The sequence below is a fragment of the Schistocerca gregaria genome, chromosome 8 (assembly GCF_023897955.1).
Source record: "Schistocerca gregaria isolate iqSchGreg1 chromosome 8, iqSchGreg1.2, whole genome shotgun sequence".
NCBI classification, from domain to species: Eukaryota; Metazoa; Arthropoda; class Insecta; order Orthoptera; family Acrididae; genus Schistocerca; species Schistocerca gregaria.
Genome location: NC_064927.1, coordinates 319,530,788 through 319,548,321, shown reverse-complemented (window position 1 = coordinate 319,548,321; position 17,534 = coordinate 319,530,788). Strand labels below are relative to the sequence as shown.

The following is a 17,534-nucleotide window of genomic DNA, read 5'->3' as shown; positions in this document are numbered from 1 at the left end:
TTAGTGTATGGAGCTATGTCATATATTGTAACTAGTAGTACATCATGATGAGACAGACCATTCTTAACAGAAAAAGTTTTTGTTTGATTGAATTTGTCTTCGTTTATAAAAACATTATCTGTCAGCGTGCTGCTTTCCTGTACCACCTGAGTAGGAAAATTAGTAACTGACATCAAATTGAGAGAACCAAGTAATATTTCAAGGTCAAGATTTCTATTGGACTCTTTCAGAAAGTCTACACTGTAATCCACACAAACAATAATTTGCTTCCCTCTGTCTGAGGGATCAAACAACAAAGAATCTAAGTTTTTCAAAAATAGTAGGAATATTACCAATGGGGAATGGGCACCATTATTTCAACATCATAGCTATAAACCCACATCACATCTCCTGTTATGATGTTCTTAGGGAAGTTCTCACTGCCATTTACACTGACAAGCAGTTCTTGACTGGTTTCAGCATGGTCTGTTGCTTATTTTCAGTCAAGAAATGCAACATGAATTGTTAATTGACATGATGAATCACAAGATTGTCATTAAAAATTTGAAGACATGATCCTATACGGATGCCTAGTTTGTCAGCAGTTTCTCAAACAGTGAAAAAACAATTTCCCCAAATCACAGCAAGAATTTTCTCAATTTGGTCCTCTTCTGTTATTGCGGAAGGTTGTCCAGGCCTGAGATCTTGACAGGCTGACATTCTGCCATTTCAAAACTCTTAAACCAATCACTGCACTGCATGCTGTCCTCCATGTCTGCTTCAGTAAGTAATCAAAACGTTTATCTAAAAATGTTGTAAAGTTTATAGCAAAATTTCACACATACATACAAACACACAAATTTTTCTTCAAGTTCTTTCATTGTTACACCTATATTACTAAGAAATTGTTCCAGATCTCGGAAACCAGGACCATTATCAAGTTACTTGCATAACAACTTCGAGGAATAACAAAGATTTCATTTTCAATGTTTTGGGTCATTATTGACCAAATTTAAAATTCTGTCATTAAGAGATATAATCTTATGTTAGAAATTTCACAAAATGAGACAAGCATTAAAGTTCAAAACTGTGTGTTTCTCTTGAAGCAGTATAAGCGATACTGCACAAATACCAAGACTTCACTCATCCAGATTTTGAGAAAGAGATTGCTTAATGACTTCCAGCAAACTCTACACATAATCTCAAACTTCTACAAAACTTTTTCTCACTGGCTTACGGAATGATTAAACTAAAAATTTCATTGGTCACTATGTTTTCGCTATTCATGCAGTAAAACTTCAGCATCAAACATGATATTTTAATTTATTATTTCTTGACTATTAACTCTATTTGCAAAACACTTTCCAAACAGTACCTACATACATCATTGAATGTGCCTGCAAAATTATATCATTGTATAACATATAGGTCACAAACATTGAGCACTTGCTTTTGCTTAAAATGGTGCAAAAATTACCCAGATTATATTCATCCAGTGTTTCACAAGGAAGTTCGATTTTTTAAAGAAATGGGGGTTTACTGATTGTTACTAATCTGAGAAACAGCAGGTGTACATGTTTATTTCAAAGGTTATGACTTGGTGACTAATGGCCACAAAGAAATGAGATTAATGACAGTTGTTGTCTAAAACTGCACTAGGTGTGTTCAGTAGCAGCAGTGGGTGAAATTGTTCACCCATTATTTCAGAAGTTCAGTCTTTTTTCAAATACCTAATCTAAAAGTAGCTATGACTAGTTATTTACAAAATATTTCTTTTTTTGTGAGATGGTTTCTTTAGCTTTTTCAGGCATATATATGATGATGTAAATAAAACAGAAAGAAACTTCCACATGGGAAAAATATATTAAAAACAAAGATTCCAAGACTTACCAAGCGGGAAAGCGCCGGCAGACAGGCACATGAACAAAACACACAAACACACACACAGAATTACGAGCTTTCGCAACTGGATGTTGCTTCATCAGGAAAGAGGGAAGGAGAGGGAAAAATGAAAGGATGTGGGTTTTAAGGGAGAGGGTAAGGAGTCATTCCAATCCCGGGAGCGGAAAGACTTCCCTTAGGGGAAAAAAAGGACAGGTGTACACTCGCACACACACACACATATCCATCCGCACATACACAGACACAAGCAGACATATATGACAAATATGTCTGCTTGTGTCTGTGTATGTGCAGATGGATATGTGTGTGTGTGTGCGAGTGTACACCTGTCCTTTTTTTCCCCTAAGGGAAGTCTTTCCGCTCCCGGGATTGGAATGACTCCTTACTCTCTCCCTTAAAACCCACATCCTTTCATTTTTCCCTCTCCTTCCCTCTTTCCTGACGAAGCAACTGCCAGTTGCGAAAGCTCGTAATTCTGTGTGTGTGTTTGTGTGTTTTGTTCATGTGCCTGTCTGCCGGCGCTTTCCCGCTTGGTAAGTCTTGGAATCTTTGTTTTTAATATATTTTTCCCATGTGGAAGTTTCTTTCTGTTATATATATATATATATATATATATATATATATATATATATATATATATATATATATATATAAACTTCCACATGGGAAAAATATATTAAAAACAAAGATTCCAAGACTTACCAAGCGGGAAAGCGCCAGCAGACAGGCACATGAACAAAACAAAACACACAAACACACACACAGAATTACTAGCTTTCGCAACCGATGGTTGCTTCTTCAGGAAGGAGAGGGAAAGACGAAAGGATATGGGTTTTAAGGGAGAGGGTAAGGAGTCATTCCAATCCTGGGAGCGGAAAGACTTCCCTTAGGGGAAAAAAAGGACAGGTGTACATTCGCACACACACACACACACACATATCCATCATATGGATATGGATATGGATATGGATATGGATATGGATTGTGTGTTATTTTATTGTGCCTGTCTACCGGCGCTCTCCTGCTTGGTAAGTCTTGGAATCTTTGTTTTTAATATATTTTTCCCATGCGGAAGTTTCTTTCTATTTTATTTACATCATATATATATATATATTAAAAACAAAGATTCCCAGACTTAGCAAGTGGGAAAGCTCCGGTAGACAGGCACAATAAATAAAACACACAAACACACACACAGAATTTCTAGCTTTCGCAACTGACAGCTGCTTCTTCAGGAAAGAGGGAAGGAGAGGGAAAGACGAAAGGTTGTGGGTTTTAAGGGAGAGTGTAAGGAGTCATTCCAATCCCGGGAGCGGAAAGACGTACCTTAGGGGGAAAAAAGGACAGGTGTACACTCGCACACACACACATATCCATCTGCACAACATACACAGACACAAGCAGACAGGCATTTGTAAAGCAAAGTGTATATATATATATATATATACTTGTAACATGATGCTGGGCATTCGAAGATGCTTCACAGTGAAACAGTAAAAATATGAACATAATGGGTTAGGCAGCAATCTGTGGTTGTTTGCTGATGATGCTGTGGTGTACTGGAAGATGTCATCATTGAATGACTGTTGGAGGATACAAGATTACTTAAACAAAATTTATAGTTGATTTGATAAATGGCAGCTTGCTCTGAATGTAGAAAAATATAAGTTAATGCAGATGAGTAGGAAAAACAATCCGGTAATGACTGAATACAAACATTGGTGATGTGCTACTTGACACAGCCACATCAATTAAATATCTATAGTGGCCAGCAGAAAAATTGGTCTTCAAAGTCATCTCACCATCTCAGAGCATTGCCAGTTTTTTTTTATAGCTATAACTTCAAATGTTCATAAAAATTTTAAAAAAGTATGGGGCAACTCTATTTTTACTCTAGAATTGATGGAGAACTTTTCAAAAGAAAATTCTCACTAGCTGCTAAGGAAAAAAAAAAATGAAAGGTAACGTTACAAGGAATTTTGGAGGAAAAATTTTTTTTAGTTCAACCTATGGTAGTAGCAGAATCACCAATGTAATTGGACTGAAAAAAATGAAAATCCTCAAAGATTACAGATCCATATGCTACACCTTTTATTTCAAAAAAATAAAGTATTAAAGAGGTGTGAAACTGCGAGGTGTGAAACTGCTGATTACATAGTGAAAAATGTTGTTGCTGATTAATTTTTGTTCTGTAGGACTGCAAAAAAACTTTCCATGAGAAAATTGTTAAGACAACTACATAATTATTTTTGGTAAGATTTCAGACATCATTATTGTATCATATCACGTACAGAGGCAAATTGCTTCTGCAATATTCCTTGCGCAGCAGCATGCGAGTCCCTGTAGGCTGTTGCTAAGAGTTTTGTTCAGACAACTTGCTTTAATATGACAAAGAATATTCCCTACTTTACAAAAACATTTTACTGGCTGCTAATACATATCCTTTATTATTGCATCCATCAACCAAAATGACAATATACACTACGCAGCAGTAATTGTAGTTATTTTGATGCCAATATTTTCACTGAAGTCAAGCAAAATATTTGTTTGAGAGGTTTTGTGAAATGTAAGTTTCATCTAAATTTGCTGTAAGCCTATTATTCTCAGTATGCAATATGTGCTTGGTACACAAAAACCTCATTCTTACTACTGCAATGTCCCTGTCTTGTGTTACAAATTTCATCCATCATTACAGTTTCTGAACTAAAAGCCAAGTGGGCAGAGGAGATAGTGCACAGAAGTGACTGGCCAGAATAATCAGTTTTATGATGGAAATTATGCTGTATTTCTCTATACATTGGTTACTATCCTCTGTCATACTAAAGTAAAGCAATTCTACATTCTAGCTTTTTGTAAAAGTCATCAAATATCATGGACTTCTATGCTTTTATTGGAGAATGAAAATAGGTGCTGGGAATGTTCTGATGTTACTGCACTGTTTACATATACACTCGATACAGAAGCACCACAATGTTTTGTCATTTTTTGAACTGCATTACCCTTACAATGAAACAGCCAGTAAATCCTTCTATGAAAAAAAGGAGTTATATTTCGAGTGTACAAGTAAACCGAATGTAAAGACATTCAATATAGGTTTTTAGAAAACACTGTTATTAATTAATGCAGAATTGACAGTCTTATTTTAATTGACAGTTACTGTTGAGTAAACAAATTGCTACCACTTGTGATAAATTTATCAGACATTTACTGTAAGGGATAAACATTCGCAGTATGTCCTCTATAACTGAAATGAACAGACAAACATTTAAAACAAGTCAGCTTCTTACATAGGGTCTTCTGGTTCCATGTCTTCAGATTCACTGTTGCTTGTTTCAGCCAGGTGTATCATCACAGATTCCACTACGGCAGGGGCGGGAGGAATCCTGCACGTGTGTGGTGCACTTGCACGTGTGTAGTTAGCAGGTGTTCTGCGTGCACACAGGGGCAAGCTGGCCATCCGCTTCTCTCCCCTCCCCGCCATACTGTCCCTCCGCTTCTTCCTCTATAATGCGTTTTGTTTCCTGGCCTGCTTTATTGAATGAAGGAATAAGGTTAGTAGGAGAGCTTGAAAGAAATCATGGTTTGAAAGAGTACCTATTACCTATGATACATTTTATTTAATTATCACAGGTGGAGTTTACAATACGTTTAATGTCTGGGACAAAACTTCTACATACAGACAAACACAAACTGTTACATAAATTTTCATTACTGATGTTTGCTCTTAATCGAAACTTATTAATTTTGTTAACAGAAAAAAATCTCTCACGAACGTATGTCGAGCCGAACATATTATCTTTGCGGCTTCACGATGGAGACGAGGAAACTCTCGCTGTGGAAAATCGTGATACAAATCTAGTACACATCTTGCCAAAAGAAACTTGTCTCTCATACGAGAATTACACTGTATAATCTACAGTGTAGATCTATTAATTCCATTTGCAAACTGGGATGAATATCATCTACAGAAACAGCAAATTGTGTCAAGAACTATTCAAAACCTTGGGATAAGTATGATATATTCCCAAGTCGCTTGAGAAATTCCTCTTTTAGTGCACTAAGTACGGGAACATATTGAAATTTATTATAATGGCATTCAATATTAAACTTCCGCTGACCTGCGAGAATACTGTCACATATTATACATTTCGAATTTTCATGTTTTACACAAAGAAAAAATGATTCTCCCATTACTCTTTAAAAGAGAGCAAATCTCCACTTCTCTGTTTCCTTGATTCACTCTGCATTTTCCAGCTCTTGAAATACAACATTCACTATGTAGTGGTCGCTTCGTTTCAAGGTAGACAGCTTAGCCCGGTACTACACTGCCACAACCTGCCGGCTGTCGCCACTGCCCCGTTTGACGATTGCACACGAGCAGCACACGTGCAGCGCAAAGTTTGCCCGCCCCTGGACTGTGGTGTCTCTCAAATCCTGGTTCAAAAAACCAGTTTCATTCAATGCTTCTGCATGTTTTACACACCTCTCCCAGTCCTGCTGAGTAACATTTTAGCTTCTTGACATCAGCAAGTTTTAAAGTAGTATTTCTTTTCTCTACTTCTAACTTTACTTGGGCCCATATCAATTCAATGGGATTATACTGGCAGTGATACAGTGGTAGACATACCACTTGGTGTCCCATTTCATTTGATAGTTGATGTAATTCATAAGTCTTTTTGGCACCTATGATTTCTTCCTAAGACAGGAGTTCAGCCTTAATTTCATCAACTGAAAATGAAACATTCTTTCTCTTTAACCACTCGATAATATCTGCGTTGTGCCAATTTGAACATGGCAGCTTTTCTATCTGAATGGAATGGTAGCTGGCATTATCCATCATGATAATTGACCCTACTTCCAGTGCAGACAACAGTCAAATAAACCAATTCTTAAAAACTTCTCCATTCATTTCTGAATGGTAATCTGATTGGCAAGAACTTTTCCCACCATGAAAATCAAGTTTGGCCTGGTATGAAGCCTGTGGTTAGTGAATCAGTGTGGGCGATAATTAATCGGCCACCTCTACCAGTAGGCACTTTGAAACCGCCATTTCCTTTGGAGTTGTGCCATATATACTTATGGGTGTGGTTCTGTGAAACCCAAGTTTCATCTAAATACACCACAGGCCTCGTGTCTTTAGCACAAAAGAAGTGCATTGTACACAAAAACTTAGCTCTTGCTGCTGCAAGTCTTGGTGTTCCATTAAGAATTTCCGTCCATCATTACACTTCTTGAATTGGGAACCAAGGGGGCCGAGAAGATGAAGATCAGAGGCCTCTGAGCCCAAATAATTAATTTTTTCATGGAGGTCAGCCTGTTTCCTTTTAGCCGTTGGATACTCTCCTCTGTCATAATATCCAAGTACAGTTCAACCCATGAGTTCTTTGTTAAAATCAACAAAGTTAATCGATTTCCATTCACATTTGTATCCTTTCTTGGAGAATCAAAACACTCATTCATGTCTGGAGATTCTGCCAATGACACAGATTTGATATAGCATGGTGACACTGAGCTTTCTGCTTCTCTGACTTACTGCACAGCTAATGGTACATACATGGCAACAAAGCTGAGAGGCGGTCAACTCCAGCCCACCGCCCCTGCTGGCAACAGGCAGCGGCCGTGATCTTGAGAACTCTTCTTTTGTGCCAGCCACTCTAGGCATAACCTTGCAAAGTGATTTAAAATGAAACAAACACATATATTCAGTAATAGGGAAAGAAAATGGTTGACTTTGGTTTATGGGGAGAATTTTAGTGTGACCCATTCTTGAGTAGTGCTTGAGTATTTGGGATTGCTGCTGGAATGGATTAAAGAAAGAAATCAAGGTTACCAGATTTGTCACCTGTAGGTTCTATCAATGTGTCAGTGCTACAGAGATGATTTGTGAATTCAATTAAGAATACTTGGAGGGAAGACAATGTTCTTTTCCCAAAACAACATTGAGAAAATTTAGAGAACCTGCACTTGAAGCTGACTGCAGAATGATCCTACTGTCGCCAACATACATTGTACATAAGCACCATGTAGATAAGATAAGAGACATTAGGGGTCAAACAGAAGCATATAGAGTGTTATTTTTCCCTTGTTCTCTCTGTGCGTGGAATAAGAGAGCAAATGACTAGTAATGGTACAAAGTATACTCTGCTGTCTGCCATACTGTGGCTTTTGGGATGTGTATTGAGATGTAGAAGTAAATGTAAACTTCTGCATGTTACAGCTGAAAATGAGCCTGGGAATGTTCAACAAATAGTTAATGAAAATAGGGAAATATTTCATAAGTGGCTGATCACTGCATACATACTCATTACAAAATTCTTTCAACAAAATCTTCTGACCAAGCACTTTTCCTAATGCTGCATGTTCCAGCTTCATGGAATATCTATTTCTGAAAGTTTTAAGAGAGTGTTCAGTATGTGTGTCACACTAAATTTTATTTTGTAGCATATTTAAGATTGTATTTCTAAAAATCTAATAATGTTATAAAATTTTATATAATTATAATATGTATCTTTGTTCCTAAGTGAAAGTATTTTTTTCCAGTGATTTCAACAGCTGAAGAACCATTTCCAGGATGGGGAGATACATTCAATGGCCCAGTTGGTCTTTTAATCGCTGCATCAATGGGTGTTGTACATGTCAGCTATTCACGTAGGAGTTGTGTGGCTGACTACATGCCGGTAGATATTGCTGTCAGTGCTACAATACTTGCAGCATGGAAAAAAGGAACTGAAAGGTCTGAAATAATTAAAAAAAACTGCTTCACAAGATTTTGTTTTTATACATTTATCATTTAATGCTTCAATAGAGAAACACTGAAATATTCTAGCAGAAAATTAAGGAAGGAGAAGTTCACAAACCGACTGCAAACAGTTTAATGCTACAGATGGGATTGAAATACAAACAGACAAATAAGTAATGTAAAACATCTAGTCTGTGAATAAAATTTAGCAATAAACAAAGGAAGAGTTGAAAGAAGTAGATAGCTGTATGAAAATCAAACAATGGAAAATCCAGGGTGGAATGTAACAATATAATGAAACGGAAAGTTGCTGCTCACCATACAGTGGAGATGCTGTCGCAGATAGGAACAACAAAAAAGACTGTCACAGATAAAGGTTTTGTCCATAAAGGCCTTCATCAACAATAGACATAGTCGTGGAAAAGGAGAGAAGTAAAAAGACTGAGTATGATGGTGGAATGATGGCTGTGTAGTGCTGAAATGGGAACAGGGCAGGGGTGGATAGGTGAGGACAGTGACTAATGAAGGTTGAGGCCAGGAGGGTTACAGGAATGTAGGATGTATTGCAGAGAACGTTCCAGCCTGCACAGTTCAAAAAGCTGATGCCAGTGGGGTGGATCAATATGGCACAGGCTGTGAAGCAGGCATTGAAATGAAGGATTCCATGTCTGGCAGCATGTTCAGCAACAGGATGGTTCACTTGTTTCTTGGCCACAGTTTGCCAGTGGTCATTCATGTAGACAGGCAGCTTGCTGGTTGTCATGCCCACATACACTCCTGGAAATTGAAATAAGAACACCGTGAATTCATTGTCCCAGAAAGGGGAAACTTTATTGACACATTCCTGGCGTCAGATACATCACATGATCACACTGACAGAACCACAGGCACATAGACACAGGCAACAGAGCATGCACAGTGTCGGCACAAGTACAGTGTATATCCACCTTTCGCAGCAATGCAGGCTGCTATTCTCCCATGGAGACGATCTTAGAGATGCTGGATGTAGTCCTGTGGAACGGCTTGCCATGCCATTTCCACCTGGCGCCTCAGTTGGACCAGTGTTCGTGCTGGACGTGCAGACCGCGTGAGACGACGCTTCATCCAGTCCCAAACATGCTCAATGGGGGACATATCCGGAGATCTTACTGGCCAGGGTAGTTGACTTACACCTTTTAGAGCACGTTGGGTGGCACGGGATACATGCGGACGTGCATTGTCCTGTTGGAACAGCAAGTTCCCTTGCCGGTCTAGGAATGGTAGAACGATGGGTTCGATGATGGTTTGGATGTACCGTGCACTATTCAGTGTCCCCTCGACGATCACCAGAGGTGTACGGCCAGTGTAGGAGATCGCTCCCCACACCATGATGCCGGGTGTTGGCCCTGTGTACCTCGGTCGTATGCAGTCCTGATTGTGGCGCTCACCTGCACGGCACCATACACGCATACGACCATCATTGGCACCAAGGCAGAAGCGACTCTCATCGCTGAAGACGACACGTCTCCATTCGTCCCTCCATTCACGCCTCTCGCGACACCACTGGAGGCGGGCTGCACGATGTTGCGGCGTGAGCGGAAGACGGCCTAACGGTGTGCGGGACCGTAGCCCAGCTTCATGGAGATGGTTGCGAATGGTCCTCGCCGATACCCCAGGAGCAACAGTGTCCCTAATTTGCTGGGAAGTGGCGGTGCGGTCCCCTACAGTACTGCGTAGGATCCTACGGTCTGGACTTTGGAAGGTGGTTGGAGACTGGAAAGATAAGGCACAGGAGATTTGTTCTTTTACAGGGTTAAGAGGATAATTACAGTTTGTCCAGGCTTCAATGAGACTTTCAGTATATTTCGAGAGGGACTGCTGGTCACTGCAGATGCAACAACCATAGGTGGCTAGGCTTTATGGAAGGGACTTCTTGGAATGAAACTGATGGCAGCTGTTGAAATGGAAGCATTGTTGGTGGTTAGTAAGTTTGGTATAGACGGAGGTACTGATGTAGCCATCTTTGAGGTGGAGGTCAACATTTAGAAAGGTGACTTTTTAGGTTGAGTAGGACCAGGTGAAGCAAATGGGGGAGAAGTTGTTTAGGTATTGCAGGAATGTAGATAGGGTGTCCTCACCCTCAATCCAAATCACAAAGATGTCATCAGTGAATCTGAACTAGGTGATGTCTCTATGTTTGAGGGTTTCCAGGAAGGATTCCTCTAGTTTGCCCATGAATATGTTGGCATAGGATGGTGGCATGCAGGTGTCTATAGCTGTATCCTGAATTTGTTCTTAGGTAATGCCCTCAAAGGAGAAGTAATTGTGGGTGAGGATATAGTTTTGTCATGTCTAAAATTAGAAATGTCCTGCCCACTATCCTTCCCACCCCTTCCACAATGATATTCTGCTGTCCACCAAACCTACACAATATACTCATCCACCATAACACAACCCATGCTCCCAACCGATTACCTCATGCCTCATACCCCTGTAACAGACCAAGATGTAAGACTTGTCCCATACAGCCTCCCAGCACCAGCTACTCCAGTCTGGTAATGAACATCACCTATCCCCTCAAAGGCAGAGCTACTTGTGAAACCAGTCATGTGATCTCCAAGGTTAGCTGCAACCACTATGCTGCATTCTATATGGGCATGGTGACCAACAAGCTGTCTGTCCACATGGAGGCCACCCACAAACTGTGGCCAAGAAACAAGTGGACCACCCTTTTGCTGAACTTGCTGCCAAACATGACATCCTTATCATTTCAATGACTGCTTCACAGCCTGTGCCATATGGATCCTTCCCACCAACACCAGCGTTTCTGAACTGTGAAGGTGGGAACTCTGCCTGGAATACATCCTACATTCCTGTAACTCTCCTGGCCTCAGCCTTCGATAGTCCCTGTCCTCACCCATCCAGCCCCTTCCTTGTCCTCCTTTTCTGCCCCCTCCCCTCCCCCCACCCTGCACTGGTGCTGCAGCTTCCAGTGTGGTTTCAGTTGCCTGAGACTGCAGTCCAGGCAAGTGCGTGAATTGTGTTAGTGCACGTGCGCCCATGTGTGTGTGTGGTTGTGTGTGTGTGTGTGTGTATGTGTGTGTCTATTGTTGATGAAGGCCTTTATGGCCAAAAGCTTTATTTGTGACAGTCTTTTCATTGTGCCTATTTGTGACTCGACATCTGTGCTATATGGTGAGTAGCAAATTTCCTTTTCATAATATATGTACTATAAATGTTAGGAAAATGAATGTGTTTAAACAATAAAAAGTATGGTATTGGCGGTGGCATGGTTAAGAGACAGAACATGGCAAATGAAAAGTTTGTAAAACTAGTTTATGATTAGGACAGAGAAGCAGAAACTGTGAACTATGGAGGACTTTGCAATATTTGTGACTGACATAGCTATTACAATTGTTATCCATTATCGTTGTCATTTTTATCAGCCCTTTTCAGCATGCAGCATGCTTGAAAGTTCAGGATGGAATAACTGTCTCTGTCCACCATCTGCCTATATCATGTTCCCTGTTCCTGTAACAGAACACACACACACACACACACACACACACACACACACACACACACACACACACACACATACACACACCCATAACCCTCCCAGCACAGCCTCCTAGCCTAATTAAGCTGCACCTAGCAGCCCTATCCTGTCCTCAACCATGTCCCTGCATGCTCCCACAGTCAGCACTAGCATCTGCCACTGTCTCTACGCTGTTAACCGTCTCCCTGCTGGCCCCATGTCTCCTCCTTACCCCACTACCCAACTCAAATAGATTGCTACTCATGTCTGACACAGTCAGGTATTAGTGCACAGAGAAAGCGCCCTTGTGTGTGTGAGTGAGATTTTTTTCCAATTGTGCCTGTATGTGACTCAGTGGCTCCACTGTGTGACAAATAAATCTTAAATACTTAACTATTTGCCTCAGATTTATTAGATGTGGTGCCAAAATACCTTTTGGGTATGCACTATGCACTGACTCACAGTTCATGTTCAGCACCTACTTTGTTGAACAATAATTTGTTCAGCAATCATTATGAATGCAGCAAGCCTTTTTAAACTGTCATCCATGTCTTAATAAGTAGCTTGTGAATTTTGCTAATTTTGTAATTTTAGAATCCTGTTTCATAATAATTATTTGTTAGTTGCAACTAAATCTGCAGTTTGAATCAACCCTGTCAGTGTGGTTCACACTACAGCTTCTTCTTTTTTGGAGAGTAGAAGCAGTTTTATGACCTGACCTCCTTTGCCTATATTAGTCTTACAACAGGCAGCAGTAGTCTTGTCCAGAGTTATGATCAGTCTCTTTATGATTTCTCATACAGAGTTAAAGAGTCCCCATTTTTACAACTCTTGTTTTGTCAACTGCTGAACCAAATCTTTTGTGTGTTCCAGTTTATTTAGATTCTACTTCACTTTGTTGCTTAATATAAGATTGCATTCAGTTCTAATAAAATCTACCTTATGTAAAATTAAGGAAAGGCAACCTCTCAGCTGTAGTGGATTGATGCATAGGACACAGAAACATGTAACGGAAAATAGCATTTCACTAGCTTTCAAGCACCAGCTCTTTTTCTAGCAATAGCACACACATTCATGCACACACAACAGCACAGACACCAAAATTCACACTCCTGTGACCACAGCAAGACTAATTATTGATGCTTGATCAGTGATAACAGTGACCTTAGCTGATGGATGTAGGGAGGGGATAGGGAAGAATGCGAAGAGAGATGTAGGGAGAGAGAGAGAGAGAGGAGAACAGCAAGAAGGATAGGGGGGAACAGAGAGGGGGGAAAGGGAGGGAGGGAAAAGAAGATAAATGTGAAGATGAAGAGGGAGAAAGTGAGAGGTAAGAGAAGGGAGAGGTGTTGTAAAGGGGGCAGAAGAGAGATGAGAGGAGAAGGAGTGGGAGAATGCTCACACAGGGGGGTGCAGGGTGGGGGAGGAAGATTGTTGGTAGATGGCAGTGTGTGATCTGGACAGATAAGGAGTGGTGTGGACAGAAGACAGTAGGGAAAAGGCTGGTGCCCACAGGAAATATGTTCCCTGCAATGGTCTTGGAACATCACATTAGTTCCCTTGTGCAACAAACATTGTGAACACTCAGCTATATCAGGAACCAGGTGGAAAATCAGTACATCAATAAAAGGTACCCAGTTAAGGCCTTAAATTTGTCAAATGTTACTGAGAACATGAGTCAATTTACAATGCAAGTTCAGAGAATCATGTATTAGAAGAGAGTATCCAAATGGCCCCTCCATTTTTGCTCCCTCTCAGTTCTTCCTTCCCTCTTCCTGTATCTCTTTTAGTTGTAACCACTGCATTTTTTCATCATTTTGTGCAGCCGTGAAGCCATCTGTCTAAAGAGCTGCCTCTTTCCCACCGTCCCTTACATTAGTCCTTTCCCATCTCCTCCTCACAACTATCAGCTCAGGCAACTGCTATCAATAATCGAGTATCAATAATTAGTCTTGCTGTGGCCATGGGTAAGTGTGTTTGAATTTCTGCGTGGTTGCGTGTACATGAATGTGAGTACTAGTGCTAGAAAAGGTGCTAGTGCTCAAAAGCTAGTGTCAATGATGTTTTCTGTTCATTGTTCCTATGCTCCAAACATTGATCTAATATAGGTCAGTGGTTGCTTTTCCTTAATTTTCTGTATGTTCCATCCAGGAATTTTCATTATTATTAATGTCTAACTTAGTTAATTTCTCTTGGCAGTGTTGAGCAACCTAATTTTCCACTCTGATCATCTTATAAAATTTCTCTATCATAGTTTTCAAATTCATTTGGTTTGTAATCTCCACCTCATCTTGATGGCGGTAACATATTCCTGGAGGTACCTCTATTTTCTTAATCTTCACAATGTTATCCATGATTCTTTGTACCTTCATTACACCACAGCACAACATATCAGCATACAATGAAACATTCTCATCTGTAAATTAAAACGACTATGGTCTACTCACTTCTCTTAGAACAGACTTTGTAAACATAATACATTAAAGATAGGTCTTCAATATATTCACAGGCACCTTTGTTATCTTGTTCCTGTCAGTTTTGATCATTACATTTAGTAAATCTATTACTATTACTTCATACAGTTCTCTAAATTGTGAGTCTGACTTTTTCAATTGACCTCTTCTCACTGTTACATTGTCTAGCAAAACTTTGTATTATATCTCTAATTATTTGGGATTCTGCATTCTGCCATACTGAGCTGTACTGGTTTCTTCTGCTTTCCTAATTTCTTGCACACCACTTGGAGGGTTTCTTGCATCCACATTGTAAGTTGAAACACTTATACCTTGTAATTGTACTGAACAGTTCTTGTTTCTAACAGAAGTATTACCAGAATATTAGCTGTTCTTTCAAACGTTAGTTCAAATGGAATGTATCCTGTACTATTTTGTGGAATCAGGTTGAACACAACTGTTTGAATGGTACCCATATATCTCAGTTACTATGCTCCTTACTTATAAAATGTCATATGTACTCCACTAGTGTCATACGCATTCTCTCTAATGGTCTGTTATTTTGTGGGTGGAATGCTGTTGTTTATACCTCCTTGATTCACAGCGTTTTGCATACTTCTGTGAGTACTTTGCTAATAAAATTCAATTCCTCCTCATTTTATAGTACTAACAGAATTCTCAGCTGCAATATAGCCTCTTCCACAATTTTCTGTTACTGTCTCAGGATCTTGGTGCTCTGTTGGAGTCACTACAGTAAACTTAACATGGTAGGAAGCAAGGAAGATTGAGATCATTAGAGATGGAGCACAATGCAGATTAAGAAAGGATGAGGAAGGAAATAAGCTGTGCTCTTTCTAAAGGAACTATCTTGGCATTTGCCTGGAGCAGTTTAGAAAAAACACTCAAAATCTAAACCATTATGGTCAGAAAGGGATTTGAATGGCCATCCTGAATGTGAGCCCAGTGTGCTAATCACCATGCAACCTTACTTGGTCCTTAATTGAAATGTTAGTATGTATCTATTTCTTGTCTCTGTTACACTTAATGGACCCACTATACCCACACTGCATTTCTCAAAGATTATTTCACCCATAACTTTAATCAATAATGGTATTTTCATTTTGCCCTGTGTGAACTTATTCCTGTGTCATGTGTCACACATTTAAAAGTACTCCTTAACATCTCTCTTCAGTCCATTCCATGTTTTAGTCATATTTATGTGGTCTAATCATCTGTGAATCCCTTGATATCCTTTTAATGGATAATCATGCATTTCTATCATATTTTGTATTTTCCCTCTGTATCAATTTCTTCATTATCTTCCTCCATTTTGTCTTATTGGGTTATCAGTCTTACATGTAGTTGTGTTTCACTGGAATGTGTTTTGTTTAATGCATTTAATTTTCCCACCCTGTGCACCACATAGCACAAGTATACTTCATGCTTCAAACTTCTCTTCAACAATTGTGAAAAATGGTTCTATAACTCTGAACATCCATGCCAGCAGTTTCTGATTGGTCACTATGATGAAATTCTTCCATACGTGTACGGCCTGATCTGATTTGTAGCCCGCACTATTGCTAAGTATTATAACATGGTTGCAGAAAAATTCTTCTCTGTTTTATTGAGTGACCTTGAGGTATATGCCATTGGCAAATCTTAACCATTGTTTGCTTGTGACAGTACCACTCCTACTGTTTTTCCACTGGCATCAGTGATTGCTATAGACAGTTTCTCAAAATAGAGATAATTCAGTGTTGGTAGGATTAACCAATTTTTCTCTTAACTCTTTGAAAGCTGATTGCTGCTTGTTTGCTCACTTGTATGGTATTTCTGCCTTTAGTAAATTGTGTGGTATATTGACAATCTGGCTAAATCTGGGAATGAACAATCAATAACATCCTGTGAATGCAAGTTACCCTCTCTTTTGTTGTCCTGCAGACTGGGAAGTTCATCACTTTTTCCACATTTCTTTTATCAGGCTCTTCCCCCTTCTTTGTTATTTTGTACTTCAAAATATCATTCTGATCCTAGGAAATTCACACTCATATGGCTGGATCTTCTGCGATTGCTTCATCAGCCTATCAAAAACTTTCAACTCTTCATTATGCTCTTTTAGTGTGCTTCCATAGCAAATACTATTATTCAGATATACTAGAAACTTTTTTCATTGTAAAGCAGCATCCATTAACTTCTGGAAAGTGCTTGGTGAATTTTTTAGTTCTGTGGACATTCTCATGTATTCTAAGTAAAGCAAGTTCACCCAGTTTTTCATTTTCCAAATATGTGCTTGTATCCAATTGCTAAATATATTTCTCTTCTCCCCACTGGTTCAATATTTCACTGGCATTAGGGATGAGGAAAGCCCCTCCAACTGAAATGTCATTCATCTTCTAGTACTCTGTCATGAATCTATATTTTATTCGCCTGCTGTCATCCCCTTTCTAGGGCACATACCATGGTCTTTGACTTCCAACAGTGTCTTCCAAAATTTTTTCTACCCATTCTTATAAAAATTTCTTCTGTGCTTCATGAATTCTGTAGGGACATTTATGACATTCCATGTATGCTCTTGTAATGCTTGAAGTGCATGCATCATTGTTTCAGTATGTGACAATTTGTCACCCATTAGGTAAAACATATCACAATATTGACTACAGAGCATATCTAACTCATACTTTACCTCTTCTTTTAAATGTATTGTACATCCAGCATCCCTTACATGAACTGTGCAGTTCCTATATGTTTCCATTTGGCTTAGTCCTGCCTGAATTATCATATCTGGCAGTACTCTCACTAATTCTTCTGCCTTGGTGATGATTATGGGTTTGAAAAGACTAAACATCTATGGTCATCAGTATCCTATTCACGACATTCCCTGGGAAGGAATCTGTGTACCCCCATCAATCTGTGTCTAAAGTAAATTTCAAACAATGGAAAATCC

General features: G+C 39.4%; 1 protein-coding gene across 1 annotated transcript in view; it reads left to right on the top strand.

Moving 5' to 3' along the window:
- LOC126284662 (putative fatty acyl-CoA reductase CG5065) overlaps positions 1 to 17,534 on the top strand; it is a 154,329-nt gene that overhangs the window by 88,054 nt on the left and 48,741 nt on the right. Inside the window, exon 5 of the mRNA XM_049983765.1 lies at positions 8,422 to 8,614. Within this exon, the coding sequence (XP_049839722.1) occupies positions 8,422 to 8,614 (193 nt within the window). The remainder of the gene's footprint in view (positions 1 to 8,421; positions 8,615 to 17,534) is intronic.